Source organism: Pristiophorus japonicus, chromosome 1, assembly GCF_044704955.1.
Source record: "Pristiophorus japonicus isolate sPriJap1 chromosome 1, sPriJap1.hap1, whole genome shotgun sequence".
Lineage (NCBI taxonomy): Eukaryota > Metazoa > Chordata > Chondrichthyes > Pristiophoridae > Pristiophorus > Pristiophorus japonicus.
In genome coordinates, this window is record NC_091977.1 from 156,143,660 (window position 1) to 156,170,753 (window position 27,094).

General features: G+C 41.0%; 1 protein-coding gene across 5 annotated transcripts in view; it reads left to right on the forward strand.

Moving 5' to 3' along the window:
- Nucleotides 1-15,551, forward strand: part of efna5b (ephrin-A5b) — a 271,647-nt gene extending 256,096 nt beyond the window's left edge. For 4 of the 5 annotated variants that reach the window (XM_070884152.1, XM_070884153.1, XM_070884151.1 and 1 more), the window contains 3 exons: nt 6,762-6,827; nt 7,182-7,262; nt 12,871-15,551. In XM_070884152.1, the coding sequence (XP_070740253.1) occupies nt 6,762-6,827; nt 7,182-7,262; nt 12,871-12,989 (266 nt within the window). In that variant the 3' untranslated portion in view covers nt 12,990-15,551. The remainder of the gene's footprint in view (nt 1-6,761; nt 6,828-7,181; nt 7,263-12,870) is intronic. The other variant, XM_070884155.1, reaches the window with a different exon arrangement.
- The last annotated feature ends 11,543 nt before the right edge of the window (nt 15,552-27,094 follow it).

The window sequence follows — 27,094 nt, forward strand, 5'->3', positions numbered from 1 at the left end:
CATTGAATTTTCTTGAAGCAACAGAACAGCACTAAAGCCATGGGGCCTGGAAATTCCTCAGACCCCCACTCCACTACTGCAAGTGTGGCAGAGCAGAACCTGCACCAGAGACCCCAAATTCAGGGGACAGAGTGATTAACGTAGCAAGGTTGGTCCACTGATGTCTACAAGGGCAAATCAGTAGTGGCCGCTCTGGTCCAAGCCGATCTGTCTTTCGAAGTTGGAGCTGAGTCCTCTGGATGGTCAAACGGCCAAAGAAAAGAAAAAACATTTTTCAAGCTCTTCATCTCCAACTGGAGAAGGCAGTCATCCTCTCCAGGATCAAATCCCTTACTCTAGTGAAAGTTAGGGTCTTTAGATGGCTTAGAAGGGATACACAGCACAGATTAACTGGCAAGAGTTCTGCTGAGGACTTCTGTGAGTCTAAAAAGAGGAATTTCCTGGGGAAGCTCCGGAACACCACCTCCTCCCACCACCCTGCCGACATCTCTGATGTGAGGAGTGGGTGGAAGATCGCCATCCCGCCACCCTCCAGAATTTAAAGATCTAGTCCAAATGGAGCAAAATGATGGCACAGCCAGGATTAGGCCCATATTCCAGTCTCCCTCACTACACCCCCCTCTTGCCCACACACACACACACACACACACACACACACACACACACACAACCTTGATTGACATGCTCTCCAGCTACAGAAATTTTGTAGCCTTAGTTTATAACAAACTAACATCCTTGCAAATGCACTTTGAGCAGGTGTCTCTGGTTAAGGGTCAAGAGTGGAAACACTGGTACATTTTTCACTACCTAGTCTAAGGTGCTGATGCCCTGGCATTGCCCTGGCTGAGGTCAGCCTCTTACTGTAAACAATTGCTGAGACCATGGGGGAGCTGGGAGTTGTTTTAGTGCAAAAAATATCTTTTAATTATCAGTAGACTGTATTTGTTTGCTTATCTATTTGTATTTCTGGTGTGAGTGTGTGTATGCATATGGCTGATGCTTTCTGTATACATCTGTGTGTGAGCTTGTGTACATCGATGTGACTATGTTTGTTTGAGTCCATGTCAGTGTAATTTAAGAAGTATTTTAAACCATGATGTCTGTCTGTTTTTGGTTATTATCTTCTGAGCTCAGTAAATTAAATATTCTGCTCCAAGTTGTAACCAAGATTCAAAATGTCCTCTGCTGCCTGATATTGCATCCTTTCTGAAAGTCAGAACATTTACTATAGTTTGCACATTTAAGATTGTTTTATAATTGAGATGTTCTTGCAGTAATTCATCAGTAAACTTGGAGTGGTTTACCTTGGTTTCCATGTGAACATGGGGATGTTTGGAACTATCTGCAAAGGATGCATCTAGAAAATTAAACTTAGCTGCTTTGTAGTATTTACATATGTAGTTTAGTTAAACAATAACAGAAGAGAAGAGAAGACTAGACTGGGTGTTGCTCTGTGTTAGCATGTTGTCCTTTTATCTCTGCACCATGATTTGAATCTGGCCCAGTGTCATTTCATTGCCAAACTGCAAGGATCCTAGATGAAGTAGGTTTGTGTGATATGAGACCAATCCTGGTAGATGTGAGTCCACGGTCCAAAACTGCCCCATTTAATTTGCCATGAATTAGTCACCTCATTCGGACAGGTTAGCTGGTGTGAGAGATGGAAAGTTTACACTATTGCAGTAGATGGTGCTGGTCTGAAGTTGAGGTGTTGAAGGTTTGGAAGTATTTTGCATACAAGTCAACCTAGAACATTAGAAAAGCTGAGAAGCAGGTTAAAACAAGCTAGCACAACCTAATAAAAGCAGACAACAAAAGACAGCCCTGAATATGAGACATATGAATGTACTGAGTGTGGAATGGGATTGTCATGGAATGTTATTTACTTGCAGCTTATGCTATCCCCTATATAACAGGAAATTGTAGCAATTTTGTTCGGATCTTCCCTCACCTTTTGGGCGGTAATTGCAGGGTGTAACTTATGCACCTGTGAGTATGCTCACAGGTTTGTAGAGCTCTTGAAAATGTGTCTGGAGTGTCCCCCAGATCGGTGGGGCACTTGATCGAATGTTTATTTTGTTCCCCCCCAAAAGAGTTGTAGAGCTCTTGAACTGGAGTGCATCATCACCCCCGGCAATCAAATTTTAATTTGAACCATTATTGTTAAAAGTTAATTTGTTTAAATTGTCAGTTTTGGTGCCCCTTTTAATAAGGGGGCATTTGATTTATATTTGTTTTTACAGGTGCAACAAAATAGTTGTAGAGCTCTTGAGTTGGGAGCGGCTTAGCCAGTCACGTGCTGTTCACAAGACTCAATAAAACCCCAGCCGGTTGGGTTCAGGGGTTCCATGATGAGGCAGGTGGTTGAGAGCCTGGTGGATGAACTGGTAATGTGTAGTGTGATTGTTAAACCCTTTGCTAATAAATCAACTAGTTCTTAATAGCAATGTGTTGTTATGAGTTCTTAAGCAAAGAACCCATGAAGCAAATACATTACACAGGGACTGCTGATGTATATTGGGACTCTCTCTTGCTAAATCTGATTGTTACATGAAGATACTCTTCTCACTCCAGTGCCGCCAACCCCACCCCACCCGCCCCCCCCCCCCAACCCTCCAGTTCACAGATGCACTGTGGTTTTGTACCCTCAGGTTAATGCAGGTATTCTTATCCCCTAACCTCACCAGCAAATGCTGACACTTTTACTTCCATCCCTCCCCCCACCCCGCCAATCGGATTATACTGGCGCTCTTCTCTATCCCCTCCTCTTTCCCCCTCCCCACCCCCTCGCCAGTTTATTCTGACACTATAATCTCCTAATTCTCTTCTCCTTCCTACCCGAAGCTGCTGCTCTGCAGAAACAAAGCTCTGCTACATACTGGATGAGAATTCCCAGGAATTCCTGACTTCATAAAATTACTGGAAAATCATGAATTCCCAGCCAGTGTTTATCAGAGCCTTGGTCTGCCAGAGTAGGTCCAGGTAGTGGTGAGGCAAAAAATTAGGGAGCACCAATGATTTTTGTCTGCAAACACAGAGGAATGGATACCACATGTGAAATGCTGACTGTCCACATAAAACAAAGACATTTGCCATGTGTGGTTTCATGATGGAGCATTCTTCTGCACTGGCAAGCCTCAGCTTGATGGCCATGACAATAAATGGTATATATAGCACCTTCTAATGCAGCAAAATGTCCCAAGGAATCTCACAAATGAGGGAAGGATTAGAATATCAAACAAGAATTGGGGCAAGAAATAAGGAAAAGGTATGGTCAAAGAAGTTCTGATAAGGAAAGCTTCATCAAAGTAGAGGAGTTTAGGAAGAGGATTCCAGGGTGCATGATATGAAGGTTTAAGGACCCGTCACTGATGGTGGAGTGGAGAAAGAGTGAAACTTGCAGTAGACTGGAATCAGAAGAGCAGGTCTGTGAGGAGAGAGAGGATGGAATGGGGCCATGCAGTGATTTTTAGACGAGGACCTAGATTTTCAAATGAATATGCTTGGAGATGGAGAGCCAATGGAAATTGACGAGGATAGGAGTGATCAGTGAGTGGAACAAAATATAACTGAAAAATATACATTTTTAAAAGGATTATGACAGCACATTATGGGTTTTGTTCATTTGAAATTGAATTTATCAGTCCATTTGTTTGCTGGAGAGAAATGTTATTGTCGAGAGCCAAACAGAATGATCCTGTATGAATACATACAAGAATGACAGATATAAACCCGTGAATAGGATCAGAATCGGCCATCAATCTGAATTGCTCACTGTTGCCTTTTTTCAGATTGTAACCAGAGCATTTAATACCTGTGAATACTAATTAGAGATTGTGACATACAACTATCTAATATTACAGCACGGTCAAACTGCCAGTCTGAACAATGTCGTTTTCACTCCAGTCATAATGTACAGTGGAAACTCCCACCACCTGAAGCTAGTTTCAAATTGCCAGTGTGACCTAAATTATTTTGGCAAATCGCTAATCACTTGCCCTGAGGAAAACCACAGCTTTATCTGTGGTGGGGGACCAATGAGTGGGTATGGGGACAGTAATATGTCTTCAGATGTGCAAAGAAGGTCAGGATCAGAGATGAGTGTGAATGCTAACTTTATCTGAAGTAAGTGGACTCTTCAGGGTAGATAAGATTTTGGACACTTTCAGAATTGTTGTTGTTTTCATTGTTAAGACAGGGACCAGTTATAACTGTGTCTATCTAATTAATGGTCAGACACCTCTATTGGATGCCTCACTGGAAATATATAATAGACAAGGTTTGTAAATGCTCAAGAAGTTTACAGGTGAGAGCTTGGTCATCATTATCTTTCTGTAAGAATAATGCCATCAAAATGACTTTGAACTCAAAACTTCCAGTTACGTAGTTATTGTGTCCATCCATTTTGCTTGGCAAATAAGGTCCTAAGTGACTTGCAGCTTGAATATTAAATATATTTGTATTGATAAATGCAGATTTGAACCAAGCTCATGAATTTCCACTGACTCCAGAGCTCTTTCTGACTTGCTTTTAAAAAGACAATTGTAGTTGTAAAATTATAATGGGCTAGTTAGTGACAAATTGGAAGCAATGCTCAAGGTCATGGCTGGCATCACTAGCCTTAGTAGTGAGAAAGGGAGCAAAAGATAGCCAGAGTTCAGGGTGAAGCTTTCATCAGGGTTATTATCTTTCAGGGTTAAACTCAGTATTGACAGGTTGGGTCCTTTTCTGTGCAAGGTCTGATCTCTCCTCAGAGCAAGTTAATGGGCAACAGAGTCCAACAAAGACTGATTGATCCATTCTCACATCAGAAGCATAACGAAATGTAGTTCCATTCTTTTAAACATAGCCCACAATGGCACCATAATGATGCCTAATGTCCCCTTTAGACACTGTTGCGGAGGAACCCTTTTGTGACTGTTTTGTAATCCGTATTTATCTTCTGTTTGAAAGTGGTAAAGATCTTAGTCACTTCTAACCCTTCAACTGTGTTAATGTGAAAACTGTAAGAATGATCTCAGTGCATCTTATTAACAATTTTACTATGTCTGTCTAGCTGGTTTAGTTCTGGTTTCTTGGATCTCACTCCTGCTGTAGCAGATCCATAACAATGTGTCCCCTTGTTTGCTTCATCTCATCCCTTAAGTTTTCATTTTTCCTTCATGAATTTTCTTTTACAACTGTATTCCTTTTTAAATTTTAATATCTCCAATCTTTTCTCGAGTGTCCTTGTTGTACTGTTCCCTTTCTATTGCTCCCGATTGTACCTCTCTAAAGACTGTCGGGAGTTTTTCACTGCTTGTAGACAGAATGGCCAGTTTGGACTGCTTGAGATAACAGAATATCCTTTGGGTTTTATAACAATGATGATTTTGGACAGTTCCAAATATGCGTTCTTCACATAAAAGCTTCTGTGTAAATGTTCTACTTTTTAAATTGTAGATGTGGCCCTTACGGTTAAAGGATCAAGGGCTATGGAGAGAAAGCAGGAAAGGGGTACTGAAGTGAATGATCAGCCATGATCTTATTGAATGGTGGTGCAGGCTCGAAAGGCCGAATGGCCGAATGGCCTACTCCTGCACCTATTTTCTATGTTTCTATGTTTAGCTTTGTAAAGCTAATCCAATTTTTCAGGCAACAGCTTAGCCCGCTTTAATTACCAACATCAAAACAGAAAATGCTGGAACCACTCAGTAGGTGAGACAGTATCTGTGGAGAGAGAAGCCGAGGTAACATTTGAAGTCGATGTGCTTGAATATTTCCAGCATTTTCTGTATTTATTTCAGATTTCCAGCATCTGCGGTGTCTTGCGGATTACAAACCTGCTCCCTCTCCACTATCCCTTTGGGACAGTCTAATACTTTTAACTTAATTTTTCCTATCTCCATTATTTTTTTCTATCCTAGTTCTCTCTTTTTTAAATAACTGTTTCTGTTCCTCCTAATTCATTTTTACCCCTTAAACTGATTCTGAAGTTAAAGATTCTTGCAAGGGCAAGGAGTGTGTGAGAGATGCTGAGAATATCAAGTCTTGTCTAGCTTATGCCCAGGATTTGTGAAAGTTCTCTTTTATTAGATTTCCTGTAGACAACTAAATAGTCCCTTAGATTTACACAGCGCCGCTTGTAACATAGGGACAGCAGGGCCCATAGGAAAGTGGGCATTTCCTGTCTGTAACCACAAACCTCAAGCACTGTGCCCTAATAGCACGTTGCGTGCTTTCATTTAGTGGTAGAGGAGGCAGCTCTTCTTAGTTGTGAGATTTAGTGGGAGCTTTCAGCCAAGCTGTTGCATTCCAAAAGAAGATTTGTTACACAATGTGAAGTGCTTACGTAGACTGACGCTTGAAGGGGGAAAAAAAATCAAAACTTAATGAACCAATTTCACTACAGAACCTTTTTTTTAACTTTGTATCATCGAGATAATCAATTTTGTGGTTTAGACCTTGCAAAACATTCAATGTTATCTTTTCTGAAGATTCTAATATCACAGCTTGAAATTTCTGTCATCGAATTGAATAGTATTTTTAAGTAATATCACTGTCTTCACCTGTGTGCTCGAGTTCAGTATTGGTGTAAAATTATACTTTCAAAATATTAAAGCATTTTCTAAGGCCACAGTGCATTACTTCATTGTTACATTGGCTACAATTACAGTTTTCTGACATGTCTTAACTTGTCAGTAACTTTAAGTAAGGGGAAAATAAATGCTTTTTTACATCTAGTGCAAAGACTTAAAATGATTTCTCTTCACACTTCACAGCTTCAGCCATCCCAGATAATGGAAAGAAGACTTGTTTAAAATTGAAAGTTCTCGTGCGACAATCAAGTAAGTTCCTTTGGCAGGCTTGCAAGGGTGGCTTTAGCGCATGCTTTATCGTAAGCACTGGTAAAACTTTTTTTTCTCTTACTGTGTATACCTTGTATGGTATCTGTTTTGTACATAGCATTTTCTGTGTTTTTTTTCCATCATTTTTTTTCTTACATTTCTTCACTGAGCTTTTATGGCAGTTGCTAACTTGTTGTTTCTGCACGTTTTCCATGGTTAAAACAAACGGACGAGTACAGCAGCACTTTTGACATGTACACAAAGTGCAATGATAAAAGGAGAAAAAAAAGCAGGGAAATAAAAAAAAAAATGTCACACTAACCTATTTGGCTATTATTTCTATTTTTGTTATAGATAGCTGTTCGAAAACTGTAGGTGTACATGAAAGTGTTTTCGGTGCTAACGACAGAGTAGACAGTTCATTAGAACCAGCAGGTTAGTATGCTTAGAGAATCTTTTAACAAGTGCGTCTGTCCCTTCCCCCCCTTTTCTTATTGACCCTCCGTCACAGTTTGCATGCCCTGCATGGGTTCAGTGTTGAAAGCTTGTTCCTTTCCCCCCCCTTTTGGTGGTGGTCTCCTTGCTAACTTTCTTCTGTATATATTGCAACAGAATGATGCAATAACTCTTGCATGGTGTGCTAGATTTTTATTATTGCCATTAGCTAAAGGCATGTGACATAAAATGAAAGTAATTTGATTCCGTGCAGTGCTGGATATTCTGCTTAATGCAAATGTAGTGAGACAGGATGTCCAGCAGATACAACATTTCTGCTATCTTTTTACTGCTATATTCCATTTGCTTTGCAAAAAAAGAAGCTAAACCAAAAATTGCCTTAATAAGGAAGGAATTAAGTTAACCAATTTTTTAGCGCTCTGATAAAGCTGCCTAACGATTTATGAAAACAGAAGCATGCAACTAACTAATTTTGTAATTGATATGTGGGATGGAGGGGGATTGTTCCAAAACTGAAAGGGGTTGCAGTTCTCATGCACTGTAAGAAATATGTCCATGACAACTGAAAATATTGTCACATTGTGACACATGGCCCATGGCCCCTGCAGTTTGGTAGAATTCAGGCTCATGTCTGCCTGCATCACTGCTTTGAACAGAAATACCAGACCTGTCTCAAGCATATTTATGTGTCTCTTTGTATTTTTAATGTTGTCCTTTTCATTAAAGTCTGCCACCAACATTTATGTCTGAGTATATTTGGTTGTGTTAGTAACTCACTGCTGCTGCCAATATTTTAGCAAACCCAACATGAAAAATTAAGCAAATCAGTATTGCTGTTCATTTCATTATTGTGAGGGACTGAGTGGCACAGTGGATTAGAACAGTCAACAACAACAACAACTTGTATTTATATAGCGACTTTAATGTAGCAAAACGTCCCAAGGCGCTTCACAGGAGTATTATGAGATTTTAAAAATTTGACACTGAACCGCATAAGTAGAAATTAGGACAGGTGACCAAAAGCTTGGTCAAAGAGGTATGTTTTAAGGAGCGTCTTGAAGGAGGAAAGAGAGGTGGAGAGGTTTAGGCAGGGAGTTCCAGAGCTTGGGGCTCAACAACAGAAGGCACAGCCACCAATGGTTGAGCGATTATAATCGGGAATGCTCAAGAGGGCAGAATTAGAGGAGTGCAGACATCTCGGGGGAGGGGGGCGGGGGCGGGGAGGGGCTGGAGGAGATTACAGAGATCGCGAGGGACGAGACCATGGAGGGGTTTGAAAATCAGGACGAGAATTTTGAAATCGAGGCGTTGCTTAACTGAAAGCCAATGTAAGTCAGCGAGCATAGAGGTGATGGGTGATCGGGACTTGGTGCGAGCTAGAACATGGGCAGCTGAATTTTGGATCACCTCTAGTTTACGTAGGGTAGCATGTGGGAGGCCAGCCAGGAGTACATTGGAATAGTCATGTCTAGAGGTAACAAAGGCATGGATGAGGGTTTCAGCAGCGGATGAGCTGAGGCAAGGGTTAGAGACGGGCGATGTTACAGAGGTGGAAGTAGGCGGCCTTAGTTATGCTGCGGATATGTGGTTGAAAGCTCATTTCAGAGTCAAATATGGCACCAAGGTTGCGAACAGTCTGGTTCAGCCTCAGACAGAAGTTGGGGAGATGGATGGAGTCAGTGTCTAGGGAATGGAGTTTGTGGCAGGGACTGAAAACAATGGATTTGGTCTTCCCAATATTCAATTGGAGAACATTTCTGCTCATCCAGAATTGGATATCTAACAATTTAGTCACCTTTCATCCTTGGAATCTGGGTTTGGATTCAGCCCAGATTGATGTGATCATTTCTGCGCTCACTCATGTGCTCACTCTATCTCTCTCTAAGAAAGATAGATATTGCATTTATATGGCGCCATTCATGATCATAAGAAGTTACAACGTGCTTCACAGCCATTGAAGTACTTTTTGAAGTGTAGTCACTGTTTTAATATAGAAAATACAACGTCCAATATGTGCACAGCAAGGTCCCACAAACAGCAATGACATTAATGACCTGTTTCAGGTATTGGTTGAGGAATAAATGTTGGACATGACACCAGGAGAACTCACCTGATTCTCTTCAAATAATGCCATGGTATCTTTTACATCCACCTTACGAGACAGGGCCTTGGTTTAACATCTAATCTGAAAGGCAGCACCTGTGACCATGCAGCAGCCAGTCAGCACTGCACTGGAGTGTCAGCCTAGATTATGTGCTCAAGTCTCTGGAGTAGGGCTTGAAACAACAACCTTATGACTCCGAGGTGAGAGTGCTACCCACTGAGCAAAGACTGATGCCTATCTATCTCTATCTTATACTCTGTGATGTTTGGTCCTGAGTAAAATGATTTTGGACAATTTGAGTTCCGTATCCATTGAGTGTGCGTGCACAGCACTCCAAGGATACCAACACAAAACATCCTAAAAGGAACAATTCTCGTCTAACCCCACATTCAGAGCAGTGCTGGTTAGAACTCACCAGATTTGGTTTACAGCGGAGTCTGTTGGTATGTTCAGAGAAAATCAGTGAGGGGACTGACCCTGTGCACAATTTGTTTTCTTCCAATTTTTATTTGTTGTATTTCCCGTCCTCTCCAATAGTGTTCATTCTCTCACTGGGCTATACTTCCATTGGCACCAGGTGCCCTTATCTTACCTTGGCCAAATGATGATTACTCTTGTGATCCTCGACAGTGAGTGTCAGTGGGCCATCCAATTGTGGAGGATATAACAGCCAAATCTAACTTTTCCTCACCCAGCGTTCACACAGGTAGAACTTTCAGCAATGATTGCTGTATAGTGATCAGGAGCAGTAACCATGGCCAATTTTCCCCTTTTCCCTTCCCTTCACAGCAGAGCTGTAGCCAATTTAGCTCCTCCTCCCCTCGTTGTCTGAGGTTAGCTAAGTCAGCGCATGAATGTGAATTAAACCTGGAACCTTCCTGGTCTGTGTGACTGAAATTTTTGTTTGATATTTTTATTAGTTCTCTTGTCACTTTTTTCTTTTAGTTTTTAATTCTAATTGTTTATCTTTCTATATCTGTAGCCACAATGACAATAATAAATTCTTATATCTTTGTAACTTATCTCCATTCCCAAAATTTAGGGCGCACAGACAAAAGGATTAAATGGGATAATTCTCTAACCCCGCACTTTCAGTGGGGTTTGACGTTCACAGGGCGTGCGATATTATAGCACTATCTCTGACCTGCGCTCCCTTTGAGCATGACTTTCTCCACCAGGAATGTGGCCACCACCCCTGCCCGCAAAGACAGGAGTTCACCAAAACGCTGAAACCTGTGTCTCAAGTAAAATGGCATTTCTCACCACTCAGTAAAATATAACCTGTGCACCAAACAAACACAATATCTCCACAATTCCCACAGAGATGGGAAAAGTCTACTTTTATTAAAAATGGGCAATAATAAATTGATTCATCACTGCAAAAGGAAAGCAGAATTTTGTGCTCGGACTGTACATTAGTGGCAAGACTCACTACTTAAATTTACATTGGTACCCAGGAGGGAAAATCAGGCCAATTGTTGGGAAGCTTGGGAGCACTGCAATCCTCAACAATTCACCTTGTGGAGAGTGCTTGGTGCTGTTACTACCACCACAGTTACTTAGGTTTATATAGTGCAACTGAATATCTCCGAGCACTTGTTAGGGCGAAAGGTTGACATTGACCAGGAAGTGAAGGAATTTAGGGAGGGGAATTCAAAGACTAGGCCAAAGATAGAGGTGTTTAGGAGTCTTTGAAACCAGAGAGTAAAGTAGTAAGACAAAATGGTTTTGGAAGAAAGTTCCAGAGAGCAGCAGCATGGGTGAAAAAGATCAACCACCGATAGCGGATCGGAGAGAATGAGGAACAAACAATAATTGTGTGAGGGGAACAGAGGGTGCAAGCTGAAAGCAGATACAGGGCAAGATTCCTCAGATAGGGTGAAGGGATTTGAAAATTATTTGCTGCGGTAGAGAAATTTAGCAGACCTTAGTGAAGGCAGGATATGGGAGTATAAGATGTTGAGCAAGAGAGCAAGAGAGAATTACATACCACAAGGATCAGAATGAAAATGCATTCCTTATAATAGTAAATATACATTAATTTGTGTATAAAATTGAATGAAAGGACTAAATTCACAAATCTGAAGTCTTACACGCTAAAATTCTGAGTGTTAGATTATTCTGTTAATACTTTGAAAGGGCAGCCTTGATAAGGTGATATAATGGATTTCCACTGCTAGCTGTGGTTAATAACATCACAAATGGTAGTGAGTAAAATTTTCTGTTTGCTATTTGAATGGAACTTGTTTACAATGTTGCTAACACATAGTGGCCATAGGACATCATCTCTCAGTATCTACCCCCTTCAATTTTGGAAACAATTTTACCCAGTAAAAGCAAAATTTATAAATAATTAGCCTTCCCCTTTAAGCATTCAGTGTCATTTATTGTTGTTCAAATGCGAAATACTATTTAACTTTAAAAGGTTTCACATACCAGTGACTTAGACAAAGATGCCATGGGAAGGAAAAGAATGCAAAATTCCTATAACTGAGGTTTTTCCAATTGCTATTTGTATACATGTAAGAATGGCAACAGTTCCTCCTCCTTCTAAGAGCCAATAAATAATACCCTTACAGCTCCGAGACAAAACAGTAAACAGATCTTGCGCTAACTTTTGTGGCTTCTACATCCAGAGACAGCATTGGAAGCAGATTTTTGAAAGAATTTACAGCCAGCAATTTGAGTTTTGTCTTCTGTGCAACAAATGGAGAATATTTACATGAGTTCCTCATTTACAAACCAACTTTGAATGAAGAAATACACTCACTGTGCCATTCAGCTGTTGCCAGTTTCTGTCTGGATACCAAAAAAAAGTTCATTGTGATTGTATTAGCAGCAACTCAGTGAGGTGCTCTGTTGGTTTTTTCATGCAATTTATTATATATGTTTTTCCAAATTAAACAATAAATCATATAAACACTGGATCAGATTTATTTTAAATACCTTCAAATAGTTGAAACGGATTTAATCTGAAATTTCCCATAATGGGTACATGACTCCATTTTGCCAGCAAAATTTGCACTTGTCAGTGTTAAAATCTTTCCAGATATTTTGATGAGAAAACCAACAGTAGATGTGGTGCATGAAATTATTATTTTTTTTAATTTAATGAACAATCTGCACAGAAATTAACAGGACAGCTCCCAGGTGTTAAAGATTTCAAATTGGGGGCTTGTGGGCTGCAATATTGTTTTACTTAAAATATTTAAAGCTCATCAGTGCCTCTTATCTGTCACTGTTTTTGATTTGCAATGGTTTTCCATTAAATTTAGTTAATGAAAGATTTCCCAGGTTAAAAAAACACAGACAATTTGAAATGCAATGCAGATTGTTAGAGCATTCAATGTCAATATGACAATGAAATGTATTTGCCAATGGAGCTTGACTGACCTATAATTGTGAGTAAAGTACTGAGGAGCATTCTTTCAGTTGTCTTTTGCTGTAACGGCATTGCCTTCTCTGTTTGTTCCGTCTGAATAGATGACACCATACATGAAGCTGAGCCATCGCGCAGTGAGAACGACGCTCAAACACCCAGGATATCCCCGCTACTTTTGGCGACTGTACTGTTCTTTTTCATGATGCTTTCAACATTGTAGTGCTCGAAAATCCAAGGAACCTCTGACACAGCATGGCTGGATCAGGAAACATCACGGATCCTGTAACTGCACTGTTGAAGAGGGGGACATTCAGTTTATTCCAGACATAAGATTTCTTTTCTGTCAGGAGAGTAGAGAGTGATTCAAGAGGGATGATATATCCAAACTGATAAACCCCCCCAAAAAATGCCAAATTATATTTTGAGACTAATGATTCTTATTTTCCTGTATATTTCTTCTTTCAAAATACCCCTAGGTGGTTTAGCTCTTGTCATCCAAGTGCAGATGAGAAACAGTAGTGGCAGATGCAGTCACTGAAGAATAAGAATATTGAGCAGAAGCCCAAGAGGGTTTTACTCCTCCATGCAATATTTATACCTTCTCACTCAATACCGTAAGATGATCACGCAAGGCATCGAGTCACCGTGTCAGGACGTGAGGGGAGATATTACGAATAGATATAACCCCAACCCTCTCGGGAGTTATAATTGAACATGTGTCTAAAGGGAGAGTTCCTGTGCTTGTGCAGTCGCTAACATGGTCTGTAATATTTTGTATTTTCCACACATTTCCTGTTTCACGAGCCCTCAGCAGGGCTTTGTATTTGTGTAGGAGATGTGTGTACACTGAATAACCTTTGAAGAAATTGGGACGCACTACAGAACTGAAGAGTGGTGCAGTTAGCAATAGACTACGAACATTCTGCAGAACCCTGTGAGAAACACAAATAAAAAGGTTAAAACTGTAGATTAGAAATGCTGATTTCATTTGTAATATGGGTCGTTTTCATGTGAATAAGGATAGATATTGGACATAACTGATAAATTTAGCAGTTTATTTTAAAACTATGTTCTACAATTGAAACACTAATGAACTGAGAATGTAAAAATACTGCATCTTTTTTCCTGAAAAACTGGATTGCAATACAACTCTGTATTAGTGATGTAGCCATTGCATTATTTTTATGGGCAGCTGTAAGCTACAATTCATTATTTGAGATATTAGTTTCTGACAGTTTAATCTGTTCCATGGTGTTTATTGCCAACATATTTTAGTCAAGAATGGATTCAATATTAAACAATTACTATTACGCTCTTGGAGGATTTTGATAAGAACTGAATGTCCCTGATATTATGGGGGGCATTTAAGACCAATTACTTTTTTGCTTGTTTGTTTTTGGTTGCCTTTTTTTTAAAGCAGGGAAATAAGGATCAGTCTGTTCAGTGGATACTGTGTATCCTGTAATAGTCTATAACATTAGTGTTAGCTTAGTAGATTGATTTGTACCTTCTTCGAGGGCAAAAGGAAAACAATACATTGTTTAAATTCTGTATTATTAGCAACCTATGATGTAAATAGTGTTTGATAAAGTATTAATTCCAATTCTTACATCTTTTATAATTGAATACAATAGCATTTCTGAATTTGATTGAGCAGTTTAAGCAAACGGATCTATGTTGGAATGGAAGATGTGTTACTACAGTACTGATAGCGGCTTCAGCGAATAGTGCAAACGCTACAGACAGCTGCAAGCACAGAAATGGGTGCAGCTTGCAAATTGCTTATTATCGATGAACAGAGGGGAGCAAAACTGTGACTTGACATTCAGCGTATTGGCCCTAAATGTTTGAGGCTATGCGGAATTCTGATCACAAAGCCCTGTGTGAAGAGGCATGTTGATCCTGAAAGTCGATCGATTTGTATTCCTGAGTTTTTTTTCCTCTCCCAGCCATGAAGTGAATATTTTATGGAAAGATCTTGCCAGTATCATTGTGGCATGCGCATGGACCCGAGTAAGAAAAAAAGTTAGTCGGTATAGTTTTGTAAATTTTGTCTACTTTTTTTCTCCCCTTTGTGTGGAAGTAGCTCATGACAAGGACAGAAATAGGGGTGTACTATACCTGTCAACAACCAATCGCACTTCACTGATCTACCTTGCAACGTGGAATGGAAATGGTTCTATAAATTTTAGAAGCATAGAAATTAATCCACTCCCCTTTTATTCACTCCACATAGATCAGCTGTTCCCTGCTTTCATCCAAGCCTTCATTGAGTGGTGAATGGGTAAATCTGTTCTATTTGGCAACTCCAAGTTTTTCCCATGCATTAGCCCCCAAACTGCTCTGATGCGAGACGAATCTTCTTACAATAGCGTTGCTGCCATTGTCTGTACAGTTTAATAAATGCTGGCATGCTGAAGGTTACTCATGGAGTCTGCTAAATCTGTTTTAGATGCTTACTCTTGACACTCCGTTAGAGCCACTCATTGTGTGTGCGTCTGGATATTAGAGTCCAATTCATTGTTGTCCTGTGCCTGTACTGCCCTGCTCAAGAACCGCTTGAAATGCAGATTCCTTGCACTTATAAGCAAGTCAAAAAGCACTCTTCAATAAGGGTGGAAAAAAACAAATCTATGGTCTGCTGCCATGTGGATACTCTATACATCTGTTTTGTATATACACGTGTCTGAGCAACTATACATAAATAAAACTAAAGATGTTCATCATTATAAATAGTATGAATGTTCTGTGTCTTTGGCCATTAAAAGTTTGGAAATATGTTTTAAAGGACATACGTGTGTCTCATTCTTGATATCTTAAATAAAATTTGCAATTTATTCTCTGAACATTAAGAAAATGTACAGATAGTATGGAGTTGATACCATTCCTGCTTTGTACAAATTAAATCCCGTGACATTTTAGCGGGAAAGAATGATTAAGTAATTACTTAATCAGGTTTTATCTACATCCTGCTCAATAATTAAATATAACTACTAATTTTCATGTAAATAGTAGAAATATAACTAGCGGTATGGTTCAATTCAGACTGCGTAGCCCTGTTAGTTAAAAATAAATAGTACGCTGCAGTATGTTATGATTCAAAGTAGTACTTTATACGTTGTTAGGGTTAACTTGAAATGTAGTAAATTCTACCATAGTACTTTAAAAAATTGAAATAGCGCTATATTGATGAAGATACTAGGAGAGAAACGGAATGGCTCACTGTCCTGTCACTCCTGAATTGAATCCAGCTGGGACCAATAGGATGGAAATCACCTTTCTGCTGCCGCTGGGTATTGGCTTTCGATATGAAATCAGTTCGGTCAGTTTGGACTCGGTGACCATGGGTTGACAGCACAAAACTGCCCGCACTTTTACACTAACGTCATATCATGCAGGGAAGCCATCGGATGGAGCGGGAATGGAAATCCCGCTTTGGTACAGTACGGAACTTTCCTGAAGTTGTTGGGGAAGAGTAGAGTGAAGTTGCCATCCAATCTAGATGATGCCTGATCTATTGCTTTCTGTTGCACTAGGTGATCAAAGTAGCAAATGATTCAACTCCCCAGCACTAACATCCCTCTCGCCTTGAGGAGCGGGGCACAATAAATGCAGGGAGGACAAACACCAGTCACTGAACTTGAAACTCCCTCTGAATGTATAAACTGTAAGCTGGTTTATATATTCAATATTGTGCATCCATCATACATATGTTATGATAATTTACAACTAGAGATTAAATTTGATCTTGCTTTTATACATGAGCTACTGAAATTGTATCCCGTGCAGCATGGGATTAAGATAACTGTAATATATTAAAATGTAAAATTAATCTCCAACAGCTGTCTTGCTTCTCACATAAAACCTATGGTTGTGTAGTACAGCACATTGCAGTTTCAGTATTTTTTACTGTGGTTTAAAAATCCAGTGCGTGCAGCGTGTCCCTTTCAATTTACCAATAAAAGACCGGAGCACGAATTACTCACCTTTATTAAACAGCCTGTTCTTTGGTTGAATTTGGCTATTTAACTCAAATACTAACTTTTTGTGTTTAAAAAAACCCCCGCTGTGAAACATGGAAAAATGGCATCACCAAAGGTTGCTCCTTAAATAGTGCACTGTAGAGCTGACACGTTTTTTCAAAGACGCCTTGACGTTAGCACTTGGCTTATTTTACCTCAAAACCAAACTCGCTCTGACAAACCCTTTGAGATCATAGGACGAATGTGTGATCTGTATTGAGGTCAGTAAAGTCATGATTTCAAGAAAGCATTTCCTTCAATCCTGACACGCAGAGCAAGGACAGTCTGACAGACCGAAATATGACTGCACAGAGTCAAAACCAATCACACTAAAACTAACTATCAGTGTTTTGGGGCGCGCAACCTACTTTGTTGAAATTTTTGATTTTAAAATAGTAAAATATATTTAGAATTCCTACCACTTTATGTTTTGAAGTATCAATGTGTCTTTTTTATGTGCGTTAATATTTACCACCTCCTCAATATCTTTAACAAAATGAAAGGGTACCGGACATTAATATTGAAAAGTCTTTATTTACTGATGTGTTCCACACACGCCCGTTTATCAGCCAGATAAGTGAGTTTGGATCGGAACTTACTCATATGCATACTGCATTGACTGAAATAAAATGTACATTTAATTTCCCGTCACGTACAGCAGTAGAGTGAATATATTTTTACAGAACATGACCGATGATTAATTTCAGATGACACTGAAGATATGCTTAAATTTTACAAATAGGGCCAGTTTTACGCCTCCCTTGAAAAGCAGCCGATCAGCACGGATTAGCTGCTGGGACTTTTATTTTAGATTCGACAAATATTTGATTCCATTCCAGTTGCCGCGCATAATATCACTTCGTAATACAGACATATTTCGCACAAAGTCCGAGGCTGGAATATTTCCCCATCAGAAACTAGTTCCTAAACTACGTGTACCTGTGCGTTTTAGATTATCAGACAAAATCTATTCCTCCAATGTTTAGCACAGTGCCATAGGAACTGTACGAATAGCTATTTTTTATAATAATTTCTTCGTTCTAATAATTGCTAATTTGATAAAACCTGTAACGTTAAGTTGGGGTATACATGCTCACAGCTATTCTATGTTTGTAGCATGCACTACTATATATAGATTATCAAACATAAACGTAAAATGTATTCAATAGAATGGCCCATAAAACATTCAAAAGGAAAATACTTAAAAAAAATATTTGCACAACTGAGATTTCCAGGCGAGTGAGTGTTCCCTGAACATATGCACTGTGGTACTCCATCTCTCTCCCCCAGTCTTTCACTCTCTATTTATCTTTCTAAATGTATGTTTTGGTAGCCCATGGAATTGAAACCTACAAAGCCCAACTCAGAGAACATGGGTCTGTCGGTCTCTTTCAGCCGAGGTAAGAAAAACAAAAGTACAAGGATAGAAATACAGGGTCAATATATAAAAGATAAACGCTGGCAAGGATTGGTTTTGATCAGAGTCTGAGTATTTGAAATATATACAGAATATATAAACAAAAAGCATGGATGAATTAAATGTATACAAATAGAGCATAAGACAACATCCAGAAGGGAATGTGGGATAAAATCAACAATTTCCGAAGCTTCATCTAAACGGACGTGTACTAGCATTGTAGGAAACGTGATTACATTGGATTACATTTGTTCAGGTGAAATAAAACATCGCGAAGTCTTGTCATGTCAATTCCGTGTCATTTCACAGGAAAGTGAAATCCGTTGGAGAACTTTAAAAACAATTTACGCATAAATTGAAGTTAGATGGTCTGCCTCGGATGAGATGTGGGGAATGCATATAATCATCTCAGCCGCAAATGACATAATCCCATTTCAAATCAAAATCCGGTATGAAATCGTGATCATACAAAAATTTGGACCAGTCGGAGGCGTAATGACAACACATGAAGCTCCTGAACGCCACTTGTGGGAAAGGTAATACGGCAGAGATAGGCAAAGCAAACAGCCCAGGATTGGAATACAAATACATCATTTGGTACACACGCCTTAGTTGATAATCTAGACAGTATGAAAGAACCTACTGGAGAGTGAATGTTTCACATATCACCCATCAGTTCTGCAAGTGTGTTATGGCAGAGATAGAGATAGAGATTGAAGTGGATTCGGAGCGGATTCCCTCCTGACGCTCCGTGATAAAGATCCTTGTCTCACGCCGCGTCGAACTCACTTTATTCAGCAGAACGCGTTTGTTGCGACAATCGTGGATGAGCGATCACTTGCACAGTCTTTACAGAAACCAAATGAAAACAAATTGCAGGTATCAAATCTGTGAACGCGTTGCAATTGTTTTAGACCAATCGCCCTATTTCTGCCCATTCCTGTACCGTCTCACGCAATCCTGTATAATTGAAGGAGTCAAGCATAGCCCTTTTGCAGTTAATGCAAAAACTTTCTAAACCGCGGCTAACATGAGGCGGAATCCAGTTACAATCCCTTGTTAGTAACAACAGTAGACTTGGCCAGTGCAGGTTGGTCCTTCAGCTCTCAATGCTGAAGATTGTTGATATTTCACTCTGTGGACAGCTTCCTAATCGTTCGCCCTAAAAACAGTTTCATTGGGTGCGCCTTGCCCGCCAGGTGATAAAACAACAGATCTTCACCTTTGCCCCTCGCCCCTTAACCTAGATTTAACCTCAGAGATAAGGTTCAGGCCGAAACAAAAGGGAAGGCGGATAACGAATTCATTTGGGAGGGATATTATTTTAAACGCAAGTTTACTGTTTTACTGGAGGGGGTGTGTTTGAAATATGAGTGCAACAGTTTCTGAAGTATAAATCGAACTTAAATAAGGACCAATATTAAATTAAGCAGGCGGTCATTTTAATTTCCTATAAGATGCCGGCTTGATTTGTGATCTGGAGCCAGATAACATTAACTATTAAAGCGTCTTCACTACATAACTATCCCCAAGATGATGTATTATCTGCATATTGTATGTTTTCTTGAAGAATAAAAACCTCAGTAAAGCCACCTTGCCCTTCTATTAGACAGATAGCTTGTTGGATAGTGTGTGATCCCTCAAAGAAAAACTCGTTTCCTTCCATATAGACATTTACCGTAGTGTTTGGATGATTTGTTTAAAAATCAGAACTGGAGTCTCACTACGCCAGTGATTTATGTATTTAATATCTCACTGCAGAGACACTAAACGTAATGTTGATATCAAGTAAAAGGAAACCCCACAAAACAAGGTCATCTCGTTTTATTGTCATCGGTAAAATATTCATGCATCTTGCTGTAAGGCGTAAACTGGCAGAAAGCGCCGCTCGAAATACTTACTTGACGTTTATCATTTAAAGATTCGAATCTGAGCGGCTCCAGGGGATTAGCGGTTTCACAGAATCAGTGGGGGTTGTAGGTTTTCAGTTCATCCAATGAGATCAGAAAATCTGCTAGTATCACATTCATAAAGTTACTCAATTGTCAGGATGAACTTGATTACCACCATTTTAACTATAAACAAATAAAATACACAATAAAAATACAAATTTTGATGATAAAAAACTATAACCTGCCTGTTTTATCTTTCCCTTTCCCAATCTGTATTCAGTTTAAATTTATTAACTTTCATTTTTAGTTTTTCTAATAAAAATTAATCTATCGTGTCTAAATATTCTTCTCCAAAACTGCTTAAAACACATTTCCATGTTCTTTTCTTCAACCATTTGGTTTGGAGGTGAGAACAACTTTTTAAAAATGGGATTTTGTTGACTGAAACTAGCTATCAAGGAAAGCAATCCCGAAAACCAGAACCTCAAAACCAGTCCCCCAAATCAGACTCCCAAATAGGCCCCAAATCAGACCCCAAAATAGGCCCCAAATCAACCTCAAAACCAGACCCCAAAACCAGACCCCAAAAACCAGACTCCAAACCAGACCTCAAATCAGGCCCAAAAACCAGACCGCAAAAATCAGACCCCAAATCAGACCCCAAACCAGTCCGAAAACCAGCCCCGATTTAGACCTGGAAATCAAACTCCAAAACCAATCCCCAAAACCTCAAACACTGAAGATTCAGTTTGGTGTAAAAATATTTCAAGGGCTGCTGACAAACAAAAAAACCTCATTATGAACCATCAAGTATGAAAGGTTAAGAGCATCATCATCATCATAGACAGTCCCTCGGAATCGAGGAAGACTTGCTTCCAGTCCTAAGGTGAGTCCTTTGGTGGCTGAACAGTCCAATACGAGAGCCACAGACCCTGTCACAGGTGGGACAGACATTTGTCGGGGGAAGGGGGGGGGGTGGGATTGATTTGTTGCACGCTCCTTCCGCCTGACCTCTTCACGCTCGTAACGTTGAGATTCGAAGAGCTCAACGCCCTCCCGGATGCACTTTCTCCATCTCGGGCGGTCTTCAGCCAGGGACTCCCAGGTGTCAGTGGTGATGTCGCACTTTACCAGGGAGACTTTGAGGGTGTCCTTGTAACGTTTCCGCTGCCCACCTTTGGCTCGTTTGCCGTGAAGGAGCTCCACCTAGAGCAGTTGCTTAGGGAGCCGCGTGTCTGGCATGCGAACTATGTGGCCTGCCCAGCAAAGTTGATTGAATGTGCTAAGTGCTTCAATGCTGGGGATGTTAGCCTGGGCGAGGACACTGATGTTGGTGCGTCTGTCCTCCCAGAGGATTTGCAGGATCTTGCGGAGGCATTGTTGGTGATATATCTCCAGCGACTTGAGGTGTCTTCTGTACATCATCCATGCCTCTGATCCATACAGCTTAAGAGCAGACACTGATTAAATGCAGATAGCAAGAAATTTAAAATTTGTACCAAATAAACTGCTCCAAAACAGCCCAAGTTTGGAAAGATAAAATCTAGAGCTATAAGTTTTTCATAGATCAAACACACATAGTAGAAAGCTTCAAACAGCCACTGTTTCGCTTTACTGAAATTTTAGTGACAACTGTACCCTTATGCTGATCGACTAGTTTCATTTTGTTTGTTCTTAGGATGTTGGTGATGCTGGCAAGACCACATTTATTGCCATCCCCTATTGCGTTGAGAAGTGATTATACAACTGAATGGCTTGCTAGGCCACTTGAGGAGGCATTAAGAGTCAGTTACATATTGTAAACGAGAGTCCCATGTAGCCTAACAAAATAGAGGTGGTAGGTTCCCTTCTCTGAAACATTATTTTCTGGTTCTAGCTTGCAATTTGACAGATCTAATGAATTCAGTTTTATAACTTGCAATGGTAGGAATTAGAAGTGCTGACTTCTGGGTTGCTAGTCTACGATCATAACTACTTCACTGCTGTAGCTTTTTTAATTCATATTTCACTGGGCCAATACCACATTTACAGATGAAAGAAATCACCCAATTCACAAAGGTTGCCCTGGGATACTTTCACATTCTGCAAATTCCTCCTTTTATTATATCTCCTTTTTATGTTTCGATTTATTTTGCTCCAATCATATTTGCCCCTCTTCCTCCAGCCTCGCACTGACAGCTTCCATCTGTCTCCTTGCATTTCTTGTGGCTCCTGGTGATCTCCTGGTGGTCTTCCTCCTGATCTCTGATTACTTCCATGGTCTCAGGCCAGAAACACTTTCTTACTTATTTGCTGCAATATTTATCTCATTTTCCTCCTTGGACATTTCCACATGTACTTCTTTCAAGAGTGTTTGAGCTTTTGGTCCACATGGACCATTTGGGTGTGTACCATGGAGCGTCAAGGGCTACATATAAGAACACAAGTTTAAATATAAATGTTTTGTTTAATCTGCATATATTGCAGGCTGCAGTTCCTAACAGATCTTGGAATTCTGATTTAGGATTTTTTCCACCAATGAGCAAACAGTGCTAAGAAGAACCTGTTACAAAAGAAATAGGAGGAGTACGCCATTTGGCCCCTTGAGCCTCTCTGCCATTCAATAAGATCATGGCTGATCTGATCTTGGCCTCAACTCCAGTGCCCTGCCTGCTCCCCATAACCCTTTACTCCCTTATCGTGAGGGGAAACATCCTCTCGACATCTACCCTGTCAAGCCCCCTCAGAATCTTATATGTTTCAATAAGATCACCTCTCATTCTTCTAAACTCCAATAAGTATAGGCCCAACCTGCTCAACCTTTCTTCATAAGACAATCCCTTCATCTCAGGAATCAATCTCGTGAATCTTCACTGAAATGCCTCCAATGTAAGTATATCCCTCCTTGAATAAGGAGACCAAAACTGCATGCAGTATTCCAGGTGTGGTCTCACCAATGCCCTGTACAGTTGTAGCAGGACTTCCCTACATTTAGATTCCATTACCCTGCAACAAAGGCCAACTTTCCATTTGCCTTCATAATTACTTGCTGTACCTACATGCTAACTTTTGTGTTTCATGTACAAGGACCCCCAGATCCCTCTGTACCACAGCATTTTGTAATCTCTCCCCGTTTAAATAATAATTTGCTTCTTAATTTTTCTTACCAAAGTGGATACCCTCACATTTTCCTGAATTATACTACATCTACCAAATTTTTGCCCACTCACTTAGCCTGTCTATATCCCCTTGCATATTCTTTGCGTACTCCTCACAACTTGCTCTCCCACTAATCTTTGTATCATCAGCAAATTTGGCTACATTACACTCGGTCCCTTCATCCAAGTCATTAATATAGATTGTAAATAGTTGAGGCCCCAGCACCGATCCCTGTGGCACCCCACTAGTTACAGTTTGCCAATCTGAAAATTACCCATTTATCCCGACTGTCTGTTTTCTGTTAGTTAGCCAATCCTAATGCTAATATATTACCCCCAACCCCGTGAGCTTTTATCTTGTGCAGTAATCTTTTATGTGGCACCTTAGAAACATAGAAACATAGAAATTAGGTGCAGGAGCAGGCCATTCGGCCCTTTGAGCCTGCACTGCCATTCAATAAGATCATGGCTGATCATTCAAACTCAGTAGCCCTTTCCTGCTTTCTCTCCATACCCCCTGATCCCTTTGACTGTAAGGGTTATATCTAATTTTGAATATATCTAACGAACTGACCTCAACAACTTTCTGCGGTAGTGAATTCCACAGGTTAACCACTCTCTGAGTGAAGAGGTTTCTCCTCATCTCGGTCCTAAATGGCTTACCCCTTATTCTTAGACTGTGACCCCTGGTTCTGGAACTCCCTAGCAATGGGAATATTCTTCCTGCCTCTAACCTGTCCAATCCCATCAGAATTTTATATGTTTCTATGAGATTCCCACTCATTCTTCTAAACTCCAGTGGATACAAGCCCAGTTGATCCAGTCTCTCCTCATATGTCAGTCCTGCCATCCTGGAAATCAGTCTGGTAAACCTTCGCTGTATTCCCTGAATAGCAAGAACGTCATTCCTCAGATTAGGAGACCAAAACTGAACACAATGTTCTAGATGTGGCCTCACCAAGGCTCTGTACAACTGCAGTAAGACCTCCCTGATCCTATACTTAAATCTTCTAGCTATGAAGGCCAACATGCCATTTGCCTTCTTCACCGCCTGCTGTACCTGCATGCCAACCTTCAATGACTAATGTACCATGACACCCAGGTCTCGTTGCACCTCCCCTTTTCCTAATCTGTCACCATTTAAGATAATATTCTGTCTTCCTGTTTTTGCCACCAAAGTGGATAACCTCACATTTATCCACATTGTACTGCATCTGCCATGCATTTGCCCACTCACCTAACCTGTCCAAGTCACCCTGCAGCCTCTTAGCATCCTCCCCCCAGCTCACACCACCACGCAGCTTAGTGTCATCTGCAAATTTGGAGATATTACATTCAATTCCTTCATCTAAATCATTGATGTATATTGTAAATAGCTGGGGTCCCAGCACTGAACCCTGTGACACCCCACTGGTCACTGCCTGCCATTCTCAAAAGGACCCATTTATTCCAACTCTCTGCTTTCTGTCTACCAACTAGTTTTCTATCCATGTCAATACATTACCCCCAATACCATGTGCTTTAATTTTGCACACCAATCTCTTGTGTGGGACCTTGTCAAAAGCCTTTTGAAAGTCCAAATACACCACATCCACTGGTTCTCCCTTGTCCACTCTACTAGTTACATCCTCAAAAAATTCCAGAGGATTTGTCAAGCATGATTACCCTTTCATAAATCCATGCTGACTTGGACCGATCCTGTCACTGCTTTCCAAATGCGCTGCTATTTCATCTTTAATAATTGATTCCAACATTTTCCCCACCACCGATGTCAGGCTTACCGGTCTATAATTCCCTGTTTTCTCTCTCCCTCCTTTTTTAACAAGTCGTGTTACATTAGCTCCCCTCTGTTGTGTATCTGTAAAGCATGCACTCCCATGTTACGCCACCAGGGAGATCATCCCCTGAAGTCCCAAGGGATCCCAGCATCCATTTGGAGCACTGTATATAAGCCGGGCCCTAAGGCCTGTTCCTCACTCTGGAGTGTCCTAATAAAGACTGAGGTCACCGTTACTTTAACCCCACTGTGTGCAGCCTCATCTGTTTTCGGAACACAGTAACTGGCGACAAGAATACGAATCCAACGCAAAGATGCATCAAACTATGGGCATCCTGGAGAAGTTCTCGGAGGGTGAAGACTGGGAAGCCTATGTCGAACAGCTAGACCAGTACTTTGTAGCCAATGAGATGGACTGGGAAGGAAGCGCTGCAAAAAAAGAGACCGGTCCTCCTCACAGCCTGCGGGGCACCAACCTACAGCCTCATGAAGAATCTTCTGGTTCCAGTGAAACCCACAGATAAGTCATATGAGGAGCTGTATACATTGGTTCAGGAGCATCTTAACCCGAGGGAGTGCGTGCTGATGGCAAGGTATCGGTTCTACACGTGCCAGCGATCTGAAGGTCAGGAAGTGGCGAGCTATGTCGCTGAGCTAAGGCGACTTGCAGGACAATGTGAGTTTGATGGCTACCTGGAGCAAATGCTCAGAGACTTTTTTGTACTGGTCATTGGCCACGAGACCATCCTACGAAAACTTTTGACTGTAGAGACACCGACCCTCAGTAAGGCCATTGCGATAGCACAGGTGCTTATGTCCACCAGTGATAACACCAAACAAATCTCTCAGCACACAAGTGCGAGCAATGTTCATAAATTAACTGGAACTGTGTTTGCGAGCAGAAATCTACAAGGCAGAATCCACGAGTCTGCAATTGCCAGCAGGCCTCAGGTGACCCAGATGACTCAGAATCCCCAACAAAGGATGAATGAAAGGCAATTCACACCTTGTTGGCGTTGTAGAGGCTTCCATTCAGCCTATTCATGCCGCTTCAAAGGGTATGTTTGCAAGAGAAGTGGAACAATGGGGCACCTCCAACGAGTTTGCAAATGAGCTGCAAGCTCTGCAAAACCTGCTAACCACAACATGGCAGAGGAAGATCGGTCCATGGCGGATCAAAGTAATTTCGAGCCTCAGAGAGAGGAGGCAGATGCTGAAGTACATGGGGAGCACACATTTTCGACGAAATGTCCACCTATAATGCTAAACATAAAATTGAATGGCTTACCCGTAGCCATGGAACTGGACACTGGCGCTAGCCAATCCATCATGAGTAAAAAGATGTTTGAGAGACTGTGGTGCAACAAAACACTCAAACCAGCGGTGACCCCCATCCACACAAAACTGAGAACGTACACCAAAGAGCATATCACTGTCCTGGGCAGCACCATGGTCAAGGTCACCTACGAGGGCACGGTGCACGAACTGCCACTCTGGATTGTCCCGGGCGATGGCCCCACACTGCTTGGAAGGAGCTGGCTGGGCAAAATTCGCTGGAACTGGGATGACATCCGAGCACTATCATATGTCGATGAGGCCTCATGTACTCAGGTTCTTTACAAATTTCCTTCCCTTTTTGAGCCAGGCATTGGAAACTTTTCCGGGGCGAAGGTGCGGATCCACTTGGTCCCAGAGGCACGACCCATTCACCACAAGGCGCGAGCGGTATCTCACATGATGAGGGAGAGAGTGGAAATCGAGCTGGACAGGCTGCAACGCGAGGGCATCATCTCCCCAGTGGAATTCAGCGACTGGGCCAGCCCGATTGTTCCAGTACTCAAAAGTGATGGCACGGTCAGTATTTGTGGCGATTATGAAGTAACTATTAATCGTTTCTCGCTACAGGACCAATACCCGCTACCGAAGGCAGACGACCTATTTGCGACGCTGGCAGGAGGCAAGTCATTCACCAAGCTGAACCTGACTTCGGCCTACATGACGCAGGAGGTGGAGGAGTCTTCGAAGGGCCTCACCTGCATCAACACGCACAAGGGACTGTTCATCTACAACAGATGCCCGT